This window comes from Triturus cristatus, chromosome 3_2 (genome assembly GCF_964204655.1).
Source record: "Triturus cristatus chromosome 3_2, aTriCri1.1, whole genome shotgun sequence".
NCBI classification, from domain to species: domain Eukaryota; kingdom Metazoa; phylum Chordata; class Amphibia; order Caudata; family Salamandridae; genus Triturus; species Triturus cristatus.
Genome location: NC_140584.1, coordinates 35202610 through 35220025, shown reverse-complemented (window position 1 = coordinate 35220025; position 17416 = coordinate 35202610). Strand labels below are relative to the sequence as shown.

Sequence of the window (17416 nt, the reverse complement as noted above, 5' to 3'; positions counted from 1 at the left end):
ATTAGGGACAGCATCCCCACTCTGAAAATTATTTAAGCACCACTGGTGCATGCAATTGTGATATGTCATCATGCATGAGCCATTGTTGGTGCACTTTTTTTCAACTAGCCTGTTTAAATGCAGATCTGAAGGTAGCAGCGTACTGTAATTTGAATAGCATTTTCTTATATATCTAGTGTGACCTTCTCAGCTTTTACTTCAGCACTGAGCGTTAACACACAACTGCTGAAAGACTTCATCAATGAAGAATATAAAGGGCCTCATTATGAGTTTCACAGAATGGGAGCGGGACTGCCCCACTTCCGCACCGCCAAACCTGTGGTTGAACCACCTGCCAGATTAGGAGTTTTCTCCTGTCTGGTGAGCAGTTCTTCGGTGTTCCCACGGCGGTGCCTATAAAATAGGCAACCCAATGGGAACGTCAAAATCAGTACCTGCACGGCATGGACTGTTGCAGGTCATGCCATGCAGGTTCTGGGGCACATGCAGACAGAAGGGCACATCATGTGCTCCCCTGGATGCAACCCATGGTGCAGAGGCACAAGGGGGCCCTGTAGGACCACCTTTGTTTCCTCACTAACACATTTTTAATGGTAGTCGCACCGTCATGAAAAGTGTGGCGGTGAGGAAACTCGTGATATGCTTAGCGGGGCCGCAGGGGCCCCGCTAAGCATATTGAAGCCTCAAGACTGCCAGGCCACCACCAGGGATCTGATCCCAGGCAGTTTGGGTGGTGCCAGGGCAGGCCGAATGCCTGGGTCGTAATAGGTTGGTCAGAAGACCGCCACTGCCACGTCCCCAAGAGTATGGCAGTCCTTGGACCACCAGGCTTGTAATAAGGCCCATTGAGATTAGTGCATTATGCTTGTAATTCACATCTCAATTAAATGTTATAACAGATGTTAATAGGGTCCACTGAAAACAGTGCAGGGACACATTTAATGGACTTTTCACAAAAATCTAAAACTTCACAGTGACACAATCAAAAAAAATAAAGGATATGTGCCGACGGACATTACAAATGACAATTTGAAGACTCACCCAATATGTTCCTCTCACCAGCAACACTTATAGTGCAAGTCTTGACAAAATTAGTGGCTTTTGTCAATTAACTTTGATATCACTTTTACCTTTACTGAGCCTTTTTGAAGCACTACTAATTATTTACAGATAAGAAACTAAAGTAATAAGGAGATTGTGAGACCTAAGATTCTATTTCTTTCCAATTCAATAATATAGTTCCTTCCTCTGCATGATTGACACGCTAAAGTTAGCGATAGCAAGCAGAGCTGGCTTACCCCAATGTGTGGTCTATGGACAGCAAATCAAATATTGCATGGCACAGTTTTTTCAAATCGGTGTCTTTTCAAGAGGCTCGGAACATAATTTAGAGGGCTGTATGGAATTTACCCCTCAAAATAACTCCCCGACTCACAGTCCACACCATGTACCAGTGTCAGACTGGCATACAGGGCATTCAGGCAGTGCCCAATAGGCTGGTCTGACAGAGCAGTGTGTGGGTCAGCTTTTTTAGTAATTATGGGTAGTTTTTATGACCAGGTGGGCCTGTTTCACTATTGATTTCACCACTTTTTTTTAGCTATCTGATTCACTATGGGAGGCACTTTTATTTTGGTGCCAGGCTAATTTTTTGTCCCAGTCCGACTCTGCCATGTATTTGCTTCACTCCACCTATGCCACCTTACATCCACCTGTACACTGCCCCCTACCCAGCTGGCATGAATGCAGTCCTCGCCTGCTTTACAGACCATACTTTTTGGCCCCTGAGAACATGTTTGCAAGTACCCATGGTATATAGCAGCACTAAAAACCTTGGCAAAGTCATTAGGTCCAAAAGGCAAGACTTAATGACTCTGCCAATGTTTGTTCCTTCAAGCCATGTGGATACATTTAGCTGGGTCTGAAATGAGGTGGCGAAGTGAGCTAAAGAATGGTGATGGATTCAACCCAGATCTGTGACTGGGGGTGAGTGTCTGAAAAGTTTCAGCGCTCCGTCCATCATCTCCTTGTGTTTACATTTAACAACATAAATTTCCTAAGTAAACTGTTAAAGTGCAAGCTAGGAAGCAAAATACTTTATTGATTAATGTGTGTTTAAAATACCAAAGCTTTCTGCAGAGGCTCAGCATTATTCTAAAACAGTCTGATCACTTTTTACTCAAATGTCTATGTAACTCACTCGCCACCTTCTGCAGCCAACACCTGAAGATTTACAAATCCGACTGGCTGTCCCGCTTTTAATTTTTTTCTGAAAAATGAAAAAAACAGTGCAGTCGGAATGTTTTTATGACCTCGCCTAGATATCTGCTTCAATTTTTAAGTTACGAAACTTGTTTAATCCTCAAAATAAATGTTAATATGGAAGCATTTTGACTTCCTAAAAACGTTATGGCTTGCTCCTCCACAAAAATATATTTGACGCGCTGTGTTCAGTCAATTATGGAATTACCATGACCACCACAAAGTGAATATTTGCTCATGTAAGGATTGAGCAAGTTTGGTGAATGCTGGATTTGGCGCTCTCGTTTAAGAACCAGTTAAATGAGGAACTACAACAAATTAACCTTAGCCTAAACAGCTGTGGCCGCCTTGAGTAGGTGTTTCGAAACCCCAAGGGTGCATGCAACCCTAGTTAAGAGCTACTGACATAGACTAATGAAACAGCCAAAGCCCTTTAATAGCAGTGTTTTCCCATTTGACATATTCATAGTGCCACACTTTCTCATTACTACAAGACAGAACAAGTGGCAGGTCTCTTCCCAGTAATATCTGGAGGCATATCTGTGATGTGGCGGTAAAGCTGGGTGAAAGGGTGGACATTTACTTGAAGAGAGCTACAGGGGAAGAGCAGTGGTGGATGTGAGGGAGAAAAGTGTTCTCTTTAAAAAAACGGTACTTTAGAATAATCACTAACCTCACTACAACATTATGACAGTCTCTATAACAGGGGTCTCCAGTGCTACTTATGCTCAATGAAAATCATCTTGAGCTACTGATATTATTGTTGTAATAGTGATCACATCAGACAAGATTGCATAAGGGGAGGGTTACCAGCTTTGTCAAAAATTTGGAATGCCTCTGTGCAGGTGATACCGAACAGCCACTACCTACTGCAGTGCCCTTGGCACCAAGGTACACATATGAGTATGCCAGTGCCTCAGAATTTATAACTCAAATATCAGCTTTACATTTATTTTGCAAATTCATCCGTTTTTGTCCCTACATCAGCATATGGGTGCTGAAAATAAACACATTTTGGGGTATATGTATGAAGCCCATTTCCCGTTCGCAAACAGGAAAAAGCCTTTTGGGATGTATCATCCCAAAAGGCCCTCGCAAAATAGGGAATCGCAAAATTTGCAATTCCTTATTTTGTGAAAGCATTTAAGGAATCGCAAATTGCGATTCCTTAAATGCGATGTAAAAAGCACCCAAGTTGTGCAATTTCTCCTTAAGAAATCGCAAATTACCACCAACTTCAAGTTGGTGGTAATTTGCGATCTCTTTGAAAAATGCACTTTTTTGCATTTTTTAAAGTGCCATGTGGCGCACAGACATGCCCTTAGGGCATGTATGTGTGCCACATGTGCACACATGCACATTTCAGGGGTGCAACAGGGTGTCCTTTAGACACCCTGGCACCCTTGAAATTGCATTCTCAATGTGCGATTCTCTAATTGAGAATCGCAAATTGAGAATGTCTTCCCATTCATTCCTATGGGCTAGGAGGCCCATAGGAATGAATGGGAAGGTATTCCTTATTTGCGAATCTCAATTTGCGATTCGCAAATAAGGAATATGTGGGATTCACAAAATTATTTGCAAATCCCACATACATTGCATTCTGCGATTCTCAAATTCCAATTCGCAGAAAATCGCAATTTGAGATTCGCAAAACTGTATTTTGTTATATATGGCCCTAAGTCTCTTATACACACTTTTCTACTTTGGTACTCATATATTCATTCAACTAAACAAAAACATATAATTTAGTAGTCTGGGCTGCACACAGGAGACCTACTTACAGGTGGATGGAGAGCTACTAGTAGCTCACGAGCTACTCATAGGAGAAGCCTGGTCTATAACAAGTATCTGTAGCAATGGAGGGGGGCGCTAGAGGGCGCACAAGCAGAATGGCCGCACTACTATGAGGCTCCTGCAGCCTGGAAATAAAATCCTTCATTTATCCTGCTGAACTGACTGCTCTCCCGACAAAAACCACATACGGATGTAAATGTTATCGTCCTGCAGCCTCGGTGAAAGTTTGGGAGCCGTACGACCAGCCATGATGGAGTTAGAGGTAGCGCAAGTTTGACCGGGCACTGAGCTGATGAGAGGCGGAGCGTGCTGACCAGACCTGAGATCTACGCCAGGCCGTGGCGCACCACGAGGCAAGTAGGCCCTGAACGGAGGGCCGCTAGTGCGGCGCCCTGCTTTTGGAACTGATCAGCGGCGGGAAACTGGAGGCAACGAACCGACGTGGGACACTACCTATGCCTGATATACCCCCGGTGGGGCATTAATATTGCAGTCGGCTTTGCTGTATGCCGCGGACCGGAGCGGCCTGGGACTTAAGGTGAGGAGCGCTACCTGCGAGAGAGACTTGCCGGCCGCTGTGAGGCACAGAGGCAGAGTGGGAAGCCGTCGGCGGGTGCTGGTGGACTTCGGGGCAAGGTGATCCGGAGCTGCCCCCCCCCCCCCGCCACGGTACACCCATGGCCCGGAGTGCGTGGGAGAGTGGGCCCGCCTGTGTAGGACCCGGCTCCCCCGCTGTGTTGTACATACGGGACAAGCGGTTGGTGGACGCCCAGAGCACTGCTGCGGAGCAGGGCGCTGCAAATAATACATATTAGACACACAGTCAATTGAACATTGCGCTGGGGGCAACTCGGAAATCCTGATTCGCATGATGGCAGGCTGAGTGAATCACGGGCCTCTGAAGTGCGAGCGCTGGCGCAAGGTGCAGACGGCAGGAGGTGGCAATATTACATCAGAGACTAAGGCCCGAGACCTGCAGCGCGGTAGAGATACGGCTCTGGGGTGAGGAATACCGAGGAGACGGAACGGTTGCAACGGTGAAGAGGCACAGGAACGGAGGTATGAGCAATATCGGCAACTGAGTGATAGAACTTGGGGAGCACACTGGCACTGTACACTAAATACTGCATCTGACGGCTAGGGACCGGCACAGTGTAAAGGAGCCAAGAAATAGGGGCTGCTTTCGGACAGACGGGACCCGGTGCGCCCCCGCTACAGGACACGGTGATGGTGGTGCGCGGGCCCGCCCAAGTGGAGACAAGGGCCGGTTGTGAGGCGACCCGGTGGCGTATACTGGATTCAGAGGCTCACCATTTCGCAGCTATTAAAAGTGGCATCCCAGTACCTACGAACATATCCTGGTCACGAGCTCCAGTGACGCTGGCCCTATTTCCTCTGCCGCTGAGGGGTGACAAGTGACACTGGTCCATTTGCCTAGTAAATGGCAGGCTATAGGAGATAATAGAGAAAGGTGCACGATTTGCCGATAGGACACACGGTCATTACCTTGAGACAAAGCTGGCATACTGAGATACAGTGGCAGCAGGCGAGCATTAACCACGTGGCCACATCTTCCCACTAAGATTGATACAGATGCCAATAGACTAAGACGGCCGGCATTACTCTAGTGAAGGTAGTGGGAGATACCACCCTCCCTGACTGCAATCATTAACTGGGAGTACCAGTTCTGGCCTTTCTGTATACTAACAATAGCTGCGTACAGTCGCACTGTGTTGTGCCTATGAATGCTAGCCCCTGCCCTGCCCGAGAAGAATGCGGAAACCGCCCCGCGCAAGCTGCTGCAAGTCCCTACAAGAGGCCCACGATGGGTAAACAGGATAGTCGGCAGCCTAAGCTTACATTTGAAGCCCCGACGGCTAAGAAAGGATTGCGGAGCACACAAGACGCAGGGGGCTCACACAGCCCACCTACGGCTGGAGCGGGTTCAAGCTCCCCAGCAACGGACTTACAACAGCTGATGCAAGAAATGAGGCAAGGCTTTGCTACAATAGTGGATAAGGTGGATCGATTATCATCAAGAATGGATGCCATTGCACAGAAAATGGATATACATGAAGAACGTATAACTGAAACTGAGAGGCGGATATCTGATAATGATGACACCACAGCCTCGCACACTACGCAACTCTCGAGGATGGACACTATCCTAAGAGTTATTGCTACAAAGAATGAGGAGTTGGAAGCTCGCAGCAGGCAAAATAATATTCGCGTGGTGGGTGTGCCGGAGTCCACCAATACTGGGCGTATGGAAGAATACGTGGAGAAGATACTCCTTGCCACCATTGGATCTGAAGTGTTCTCTAAACAATTTATCGTCGAAAGAGCACACCGCTCTCTTGGTCCGCGGCCCAAACCCGGAGCTCCACCGAGGCCCATCATTGCACGGCTCTTATACTACCGGGATCGGGATACTGCGTTGCGGGCTGCACGCACAAACCAAAAACTCTCGTGTGATGGTGTCAACTTCACCGTTTATCCAGACTTCACGCCAATCGTACAAGAACAACGGCGTAAATTCCTTGAATTCAAGAAAAAACTCCGTGCCCTACAAATTGACTACGCATTGCTGTACCCGGCGAAGTTGAGAGTAACCCACCAAGCAAAGCAACACTTCTTTACAAATCCGCAGCAAGTGGACGATTTTTTGAAGGCTCTAAGGAATGCACGGGCTGAGCAACGCGACGGTGAAGATGAAGAACATGAGGATGAACAATAGCTACATGGACGCTGCTTTTTATGGATTGGTCTACGAACCTGGGGGCTGTTATGCTCCGCTGACATTACCCTAGAGGTCCACCAGATGGGCCCACGAGGGAGCAGGCACCGAGGCTAAACGAGAATACCATGGTCGGGTATTGGACAGTGGTTGGTAATGTATTCCAGGCACCATCCCCCTTCCCTTGACTTTGATGAGGGGCAGGGCGTAGGGGGTGGATATGTGCGTACCCTGGAATTACCCCATAGGGTGTACCCCAATGAACATACTGACTATGTTGCTCTTGTTAAGCTGTTTGATGGACGTTTTGGGAGGGGGTGGGAAGAGGATTCTGGCAAGTTGGGGATGCTTCAGTGGGCGGGGGGTGTGGTGGGGGTTTTCGTGGCAACTTTGGTTTCTTCCATTATCTTCAATGATTCTAGTGTCTTTCCACTCACAAAGAACAATGAGTACTGCCTGGGATACGCGATGCGGGAATTGTTAGCTAGAACATATCACAGATTAGGATGGTTAGAGTTGTTTATTGATGGGTCCTGGGTCAAAGAACAGATCGAGATAACTGCATTGCTCTTTGGTAATCAGTGGGAGGGGGTTAGGGTAGAAGCTCTTGAACTCACTGCATTGATCCATGCTGATATGAACGACCCTGACGGCTATGGAAGGGGAAGATACGACCTAGATAGCGGTGGTAATTTGACCGATATTTTTCTAGAAACGATAAGAGAACGAGGGGGGTGGTTGGGCTCCACCAAGGCTACGACTCAGGTCATTGGGGAGAGGCAGATATACTTGAGAACTATCAATTGGTGGGTGGGAGGGGCTCAATTTCCTGCATTGTATGGGATTGACAATATTACATCATCAGATAGAATTGCAGTTGAGACTGTTACAAGATACATGTTGGGGATATCTAAGGGAGGGGGTGGGGGGATGGGACTGTTTGTACATGTTGTTACAATGTTGGGCGCTGCTAATATCAAAGTGATGCTATTCACATATCCGACAGGATTGCATGATGGAGACGTGCGAGGGGGCCCCCTCGCGGTGCATGTAGTACACACAATCATTCACGTACGACACGGCATTAAAATGTGTATTGAGGCAGGACACAGGCTGCGCTGCTACTGTGCTATAAGGGTAATGCAGTTATCAAGCATGAACACCAAAGGGAACGAGTCAGGGAGTCCTTCACTGATGCACTGTAATTCTTCTCACTACCGACTTGGCTATGGGAGACACTGATTTAAACATACTTACATGGAATGTCAGAGGCCTGGGAGACCCGAGGAAAAGGAGACAGATCCTCTGTTATTTGGACCGCCATGCAATACACATAGCCTTTATCCAGGAGACCCATTTTAAAGCGCAGGCTGTTCACACTTTTCCCGGAAGTTGGGCGAAATACACTGCCTTTTCCTCCTACTCATCATACTCTAGGGGTGCTGCAATACTGGTAAAAAAAGGAACGCCCTTTATTATGGCAGGCACTAAAATTGATGCCCAGGGCAGGTATTGTCTGATGTAGGGTAGACTAGGGCATATGGCAGTTACCCTGGTCTGCTGCTACGGCCCCAACATAGACGACCCGCATTTCTTCACAGACCTCGGAGCGACCATAATAGGCATGGGCCCACAGCACCTCATCTGGGGGGGAGATTTCAACACTACGCTTGATCCAACTAGAGACAGGTCTCACCCGGCCCCACATCATTATACTAAATCCCATGTGACGCTATTAGAGACACTAGATGATCACAAATTGATTGACACCTGGAGACACCTCCATGCTGACATGCGGCAAGGTATACACTTCACGGCGCAAGCAAGATCCTGGGCGCGGCTTGACTATGTTTTTATATCCCCACGCTTTCATGCGGCGCTTGATCGAGCACACCATCTTCCAAGAACATTCTCTGATCATTCGCCAGTACGCGTTACACTAAGGGCTGTGGACCTTGGCCCCCCACTGACGGCCTGGCGCCTGCAACCCACGATGCTACTAGATACTTCTTTTCAGGAGGAACTACGGGAAGACTGTTTAGATTTTTTCAAGCGCAACAAAGATTCTGTGAAAGATGTTGAAACTATCTGGGATGCATTTAAGATGACTTTAAGGGGCATATGCATTGCTAAGGGGTCAGGTGTACTGAAGAGTATACTAGCGCGACTAAGAACACTTGAAAATGATCTTAAGGCACTTGAGACGTCATTGGCTGACAGCCCTGACGACACCACACTATCACATATTCGTGAAAAAGTGACAGAATATACCGACGAAGCCGCTAGAGAGACGAAATTTAGGGGTAAACATTGGATCGCCCGCCGCTATGGCGAAGGCGAGCGACCAGGGAAAGCTCTGGCAGCAACGATGAGGTTGACGTGGCCCCCTAACACTATATTAGAACTTGAAGGCGTGGATGGTGAAGTATTCAGAGACACCACGCAAATTCTTAACACGTTTGTGGCGCACTATCACAAATTGTATACATCGACTAGGGCTGGGGATCTACATCTGCAAGAATACCTAGAAGATGTGTCCCTGGGATGGCTTAGCGATGCGCAAAGAGAGTTTCTGAGCTCCCCTTTTGAACTGGACGAGGTGCGTGAGGCTATTATGCACATGCAGTCGGGCAAGGCTACGGGGCTAGATGGGATACCAATAGAGTTCTACAAGACTTACATTGAATTTATGGCACCGGTCCTGAGGGAGGTCTATGAGGATGCTCTGGAGGTGGGCCATCTGCCCCCTTCTATGCGCATGGCCCTCATGACATCACTCCTTAAACCCGGGAAAGCGACAAACAAATGTGACTCCTTTCGACCCCTCTCATTTCTCAATTGCGATGTGAAAATCCTTGCTAAGCTAATTGCTACCCGTATTAATTTACTACTCCCCAACTTGATATTACCCGACCAGGCAGGATTTGTGCCTGGTAGGGCGACGTCCCATAACCTGCGCACTTTCTTCTCGATCCTAAACACGGTACATGAAGACCAACCAATGGCCGCCATCTTCCTGGACGCCACGAAGGCTTTTGACTCCTTAGAATGGGATTATGTATTCAAAGTGCTGGATCGTATGGGGTTTCCAATCATATTTATCTCATGGATCAGACTATTATATGCATCTCCTGGGGCCAAAGTACTGATAAACGGCAGGCTTTCTTCTGCATTTCCCATTACCAGAGGCACCAGACAGGGTTGCCCCCTGTCACCGCTGCTGTTCGCTATAGCTACAGAGCCACTTGTGGCAAAATTGAGGCAACATCATAAAGATAAGGTGCTGAGGTGTTTCCAGAGGCAAATATTAATATCTATGTACGCAGACGATATCATTTTATATATACGTGACCCCAGAGATAATCTAAATCCGATTCTTAGAGAATGTATCCGATTCGGCAGGCTTTCAGGAGTCCAGATCAACTGGAGCAAGTCTTGTTTTTTCCCCCTCACGGCATCTACTGAGCGGTTTGTGCTGGAGTACCCCCTCGCCTGGTGCGAGGGGGACTTTAAGTATTTAGGCATACACATAGAAAAAGACCGGGATGAGCTCTTGAGGGCCAACTATGTCACGACGATGACCCGTATTACGGATTGCATTGCTCGATGGATTACACTACCCCTCTCCATGGCGGGAAGAACGTCGTTGATTAAAATGGTAATATTGCCGCAGTTGTTATATCTCTTCTTGAACATTCCCTTTTATCCGGGCAGGTTTTTCTTCCGGCAACTACGCACAGATCTCATTAGACTAGTTTGGGGCGGGAAGTCGCCCCGACTCAAGTGGGAGGTCCTCACCAAGCCATACAATCAAGGCGGGTTTGGCGTCCCCGATTTTGAGATGTACTATCAAGCGGCTCAGGCACATTATGCCTATTTCTGGATACGGCAACCTAGATACATGCCCCAACTAGCGGCCGAACACTGGCTGGCACACCCGATCCCCATAGAAGGCGCACTGTATATTTCAGTGCAGGGAAGAGATAAAACATCCACAACAGTGGTAAGTATGGTGACTGCATGGAACCGACTGACTGCCAAATTAGGGATTAGTATGTTGTATGCGCCTCTCTTGCCCCTTGTTTACCATCCGAGCATGCCCCTGTTACAGGAAGCAGGGTTTCGGAAATTACTTCATACTATCCACGTCACGACGTGGGGGGACTTGTACCATGCTGGCACATTCCGATCTATGGAACAATTGTATGAAGGCATACAACCTTCTCCCCTTGACGTTTTTCTGTACATCAGGCTCCGACAAGGGATTAAGGCGCTCACAGCTGACTTTCCGCAGGAACCCCCGGATGTGGCACCGTTACAACGCATCCTCCAAGACGAAGCCCCTGCCAAGTTAGTCTCTAAAATTTACAGATCGGTCCACTCGTTAATAGACGCCCCACCTCTGGCGGCTAGGGCAAAATGGGACCTGGAACTGCAGGCCCCACTGACGGATAAACAATGGGAGTTCTGCCTACAACAAACGGAACGCATCTCCTCCAGTAGTAGATTTAGAATCATACACTATAAATACATCCATAGACTATATTACACCCCGGCTCGGATGTGCAGATACCAACTTCGTGACGACGACAAGTGCGACAGATGTCATGCCCCTGGGGCGGATTTTCTTCACCTAGCGTGGGCGTGTGATGAGGTACACCGATATTGGTGCCAGGTATTTGCAGCACTATCTAAAATGATTAACACAGAAGTCGAGCCCTCCCCTATCCTTGTCCTCTTGGGATACGTGGAGCCCATACAAGCTACACACCGCAAATTCATTGCGCTTGCCTTTTTGCTTGCTAAAAGAAGAGTTGCATGTAGATGGGGCAGGGGCAGGGCCCCGAAATTCAAGGATTGGATGCGAGATCTTACCTATTGTCAGGAACAAATCAGTACATATTCTGAACTTTTACCGATAGCATCACGACCCACAGATGTCTGGGCTCCATTACATTGCTACTTATTAGGGGGGGAGAATGCCACTGAGGACAGGACATCCACATAGGTACATGCTGGAGAATCCCTCACGAAATACTAAGAGTCAGGTAAATGAAAACGCTGCCCTCGAGTTATTGATGTATAGACACTGCATATTGAAGGTCTCTCCCCTTGTGAATACTATATTGCAGAAATATGTTATTGGTACATAGGGGACTAGGAGAGGTGCTCCTCTAGGTAGAGAATAGCCGCTAGAAGACTCTGTAAGAAACCACACGATTGATGCACAGTAATGCTATGATGGAGATATTTGCACTGCAATTGCCTGTTTTTTCCCTACATCCATTGTGTTGACTATGAATGAAATGTGTACACATTGATGCACCTTTGCTTATTGATGTATGTTCGCTCAAAATTTCAAAAATAAAGGTTTAAAAGTATCTGTAGCAATGGAATATGACTTTTTAGGAGCATAAATTGTGGCAAAAACAGTGCATGATTATTAAAAGTTGCCTTCTATGAATCCTTGCACACTCTTCCAAATGAAATACTCAGGCAAGAAAATATGAGATAAGAAGAAAAATCATTTGGTGGCAACCGAGGAATTAAACGATTCTTGATACCATCCATATATCAGACGCAAAGTTACCTTCCAGAGTATGACTAGAGCAGTGTTGAAAACATTAGCTAATCGACAGCAATGCCCTTCAAAGTAATGTTTAAGAATACTTGCTCTGCCTTGACCTTACCTTTTCCTTTTGCTTGTAGGTATGGCTACAATGACATCATCACAATTCCAGCTGGAGCTACTAATATTGACATCAAACGACGGAGCAGCAGAGGAGTAAAACGCGATGGTAACTACCTGGCTTTGAAGGCAATGGATGGCAGCTACCTGCTGAACGGCAACCTGGCCATCTCAGCCATGGAGCAGGATGTCTTGGTGAAGGGCACCACATTGAAATACAGTGGTTCTTTGACAACACTGGAACGCATCCAGAGTTTCCAGCGACTTCCCGAACCCCTGATAGTCCAGCTCTTGAGTATGTCCAGTGACACCTACCCACCGAAGGTAAAGTACACGTTCTTCATCCCCAAAGATGTGCCTTTTGCCAAGTCAAAGGGCAAAGAAAAAAAAGCTGCCAACATCAGCAAACCCAGGGTGACTCCCCTGTGGGTGATGGGTGACTGGTCTCAATGCACCAAGAGTTGTGGTTCTGGGTGGCAGAGGAGAACTGTAGAGTGCTTGGAAGTGGAGGAGAAGACCTCAACGGACTGTGACCAGGCTCTTAAACCTGAAGACATAAAACCGTGCAGTGATCTGCCCTGCCCCCTATGGCAATTGGGGCCCTGGTCACCATGTTCACGAACTTGCGGGGAAGGGGTGCAGACACAAGGTGCGCTCTGTACTGACTATTTGGGGCAGGCAATGGAAGATGAGAAATGCAATGCGTCAAAGATGCCACCATATGTCACAAGAGTATGCGTTCTCAAAGAATGTTGAGACCTGCACCTACCTGAAGCACTGAACACTTATAACATAGGGAACCACTCATAACACTTGACCTTGTTTGAAAGTCCAAGCAGGGGCTGCTAACTATGACTGACCTTATTCCAAATTCTAAGCAGGAACTGCGTACCGACTCCAACTTGCTTGAGAGACAAGGAAAGGACTGTGAGCAGCACCTGTTCTTGCCAAAAAATAGTGGCCCTGCTCGTAAGAGTTAGCAGGAAGTTCTAAAGAAACCTCTCCTTGCCTAAAAGATGATGCAGGACTGCTAACGAGCTGTGACCTTGCCGTGAAGGTGAAGCAGGAACTGCTGACACAAGAAAGATGAAGGAGGGGCAGCTAAAAGAATGAGGCCTTATGTGAAAGGTGAAGCAAGGACAACTAATACAATGGGACCTTGCTCTGAAGACGAAGCTGATACTTCTAACACAATGTGACCCTGCTTGAGGAGTGAGGACGTCTGACACAATGTGACCTTGCTTGAAAGATGAAGCAGGAACTACAAAGAGAACGTGACCTTGCTTGAAAGATGAAGCAGGATCTACAAACAGAATGTGACCTCGCTTGAGAGATGAAGCAGGAACTACTAATAGAACGTGACCTTGCTTGAGAGCTGAAGCAGGAAATACAAATAGAATGTGACCTTGCTTGAAAGATGAAGCAGGGACTACTAATAGAACGTGACCTTGCTTGAGAGCTGAAGCAGGAACTACAAATAGAATGTGACCTTGCTTGAAAGATGAAGCAGGAACTACTAATAGAACGTGACCTTGCTTGAAAGATGAAGCAGGAACTACTAATAGAACGTGACCTTGCTTGAAAGATGAAGCAGGAACTACTAATAGAACGTGACCTTGCTTGAAAGATGAAGCAGGGACTACTAATAGAACGTGACCTTGCTTGAAAGATGAAGCAGGAACTACTAATAGAACGTGACCTTTCTTGAAAGATGAAGCAGGAACTACTAATACAACGTGACCTTGCACGAAGGATGAAGAAGCAGCTACTAACAAAATGTGACCTTGATCGAAATAAGCAGTCATTTCGAAGGAGACCTGTCGCTGCTCTGTAACGGATGCAAGAACTGCTAGCAAAGGCAGCCCTGTTTGAAATATGAATATGACATGCAAGAAAAAAAAAAGATGAAGCAGGAACTGCAAACAGAACGTGACCTTGCTTGAGTGATGAAGCAGGAACTACTAATAGAACGTGACCTTGCTTGAAAGATGAAGCAGGACCTTCAAACAGAACGAGACCTTGCTTAAGAGATGAAGCAGGAACTACTTATAGAACGTGACCTTGCTTGAGAGATGAAGCAGGAACTACAAATAGAATGTGACCTTGCTTGAAAGATGAAGCAGGGACTACTAATAGAACGTGACCTTGCTTGAAAGATGAAGCAGGAACTACTAATAGAACGTGACCTTTCTTGAAAGATGAAGCAGGAACTACTAATACAACGTGACCTTGCACGAAGGATGAAGAAGCAGCTACTAACAAAATGTGACCTTGATCGAAATAAGAAGCAGTCATTTCGAAGGAGACCTGTCGCTGCTCTGTAAAGGATGCAAGAACTGCTAGCAAAGGTAGCCCTGTTCGAAATATGAATATGAAGTGCAAGAGAAGCCTAAATGTGTTTGAGTGACACATCTGAGAGTTCTCGCACAAACTGACTTTCTTTGAGAGATGAAACAGGAACTACTAACAGAACACGACCTTGCTTGAAAGAAGACACAGGGCCTGCTAAACCACCATGACCTTGATGAAGCAGGAATTATTAACGGAGCACAGCATTCATAGAAAGAAAATGCAGGGACGCCTAGTCTGCCGTCACTTCGCTTGAACTACAAAATAAGAACTGCAAAGAAACCAGACCTGGCTTGAAAGTTGAAACGCAGACTGCTAATACAAAGTGCCCTTGCTTGACAGATGAAGTGGGGGTTGCTAACACAGTCAGGCCTCACTGAAAGAACCAATGATGGGCTGCTAACAGACTGGGATATCAAGATGTGATTTATGTTCTCAAGTATGGACAACTTAGAGGGTTGAAGGAAAGAGTGCACTAAATAACCTGAAGAGGTTAAGAGGTGATAGGCTGGCAGAAGAAAGTGTGTGTGTGTATATATATATATATATTTATATATACATAGATATAGATATATACATATATGTATATATATAGATATATATATATATGTACATATACATATAAACACACACACACACACATATATATATGTTCGCTATCTTTTTTTCTAACTGGAAATCTACCTCATTTAAGAAAAAAATTGAAAGTCTGCTGGAGAGGAACTCTTGGTACATGTTCTAATTTTATGTCTACAAAACAATTATCGGCGTTTCGCTGAGAAATAAACGAGGTGCAGAAGAGAAAGTAAAAATGAGTGTTGGATTTGCATTTTGTTCACCAAACAACCCTTTCAGAGACACCTTCTTCGTCGCCCCACATTTTTGCATGCCAAGTCAACTTTGCCCTTGAGCACTTGAAGACAAGATGGGAAACAAGGGCAGCACTACAACAAATCAGCTCAACAAAGGGAATCAATGATCTATTAGAACAAGAGCCCAACAAGACCTGACAGTGTTGGGGGTGGCATTGAGGTCAGTGGCTGTTAGTAGCAAGATTCCACACTTTAACTGGTGTCAATCCGAGGTGAAGGGAGCTCATCAAAACGTTTCGGAGTAGATAAGCTGATGTTAGAGCCCCAAAAAGGGCAGAACATTGTACTTAATTGTTCTCAAACTAATCTAGCTACAAGTTCATACATGCAAGAATGGTTCTAGAAAAATAATTTCATATCCATAACATTTCGTTGAACTGAAATAAAAGTTTACTGTTTATAGAATAATCGTATTTCAATGGTGCAGAACAACCTACATACACATCACTGTATACCTATCTCAGTTGAGGTGTCGTGCAACCATGCACTATGATGCAAGGAGAGGTTTTGCAAGGGTGATGGAAATATAAGGATGGATAGCTATAAATATAGCTAAAGAAACATATGTAAACAATCTAATTGACAATACAAATTGAGGGAGTCTTGTTATGCATCTTTGCCCGTCAATTCATGTAGATGTTGACATGTTTCAGACCTCAAAGCTATTACTGGACATGAACATTGATCAGGGCAAGCAAGCAAGATAAACAACGCAAATGAAAATGAGACAGCAGGAAAGCAATAATCATTATATTAATGAGTGTGATGTGAGGTCTACTTTTGAACCAGCAAATGCTCACATTAAACCAAGCAGTGTTCAAAAGCAGCTGTACTTGATATCTACCAATGTATTAAATAAACTTGGGAGCAGTCTGTGGTTACAAAAGACACAGCTGGGCAGGTGAAAGGTTAAGTCCCATTACAAAGAGACTAAGACAGCACTTTCAGTGGCCTATGGCTTGGTTTGCGGAAGTTCAGTGGCTGTGATAACTACGACATATGGGATCCAGGTGGAGATTGATTGCCGGCAGGAAAAAGTCAAATTCCAGAGGGTGGGATCTAATATGCAGTGCTGATGAAGAGAACGCCCAGAGAAAATATCCAACCAGACAGATACAATTAATCAGGGGCCCATGGGTTCTCAGACTGTTCTAACAGCAGATTTGATTTGAGCTTAAGTGCAATTTATAAAGAGACTGTGCCTAGCAGTGCAACTGCCTGTTAGTGGATCCCTGTCCAAACTGAATTTGGCACTAATATATGTATTTGGGGGCACCAATATCCTAAACTCTTGATCCATGTGATATTCTTTCAGAACTCATTTTGAAATTCGCCTGGGGTACATACAGCACTGGGCTGTAAAGGTAATTTCATGGGGTGGTTTAATCTTCCAGTAAGTCTGACCTGGTCGCAATGAGCTGCTTAATTGTGGAAAAAACACATGCAAGAGATGGTCATCAATAAGTCAAAGTGCTGCCCAGTAAGTGAGCCTTTACCCTGTAGGCTGAGACTGCCTTCGAATGAGTGAGATGGCAACCACGCCAGTGAGAATAATTCCTGATAAGTGAGACTGTTCAAATCTAATGAGTGATACTAATCTCCGATCATGAGAGCCCCAGGATTAATTGACATGGGATACCAATGAGAGAGACGTATGCCAGATGTCTAAGACTCTCTTCCAATGAGTGAAACTGCTATTGCATGACTGAG

General features: G+C 46.0%; 1 protein-coding gene across 2 annotated transcripts in view; it reads left to right on the top strand.

Moving 5' to 3' along the window:
- ADAMTS8 (ADAM metallopeptidase with thrombospondin type 1 motif 8) overlaps positions 1-14375 on the top strand; it is a 198248-nt gene extending 183873 nt beyond the window's left edge. The window contains exons 9-10 of one of the 2 annotated variants that reach the window (XR_014979811.1): positions 12506-14095; positions 14177-14375. Coding sequence is in view for 1 of the 2 variants with exons in the window: in XM_085647223.1 (XP_085503349.1) it covers positions 12506-13241 (736 nt within the window). In the remaining variant the exon portion in view is untranslated. Of the gene's footprint in view, positions 1-12505 lie in introns of both variants that reach the window. The other variant, XM_085647223.1, reaches the window with a different exon arrangement.
- Positions 14376-17416: the final 3041 nt, after the last annotated feature.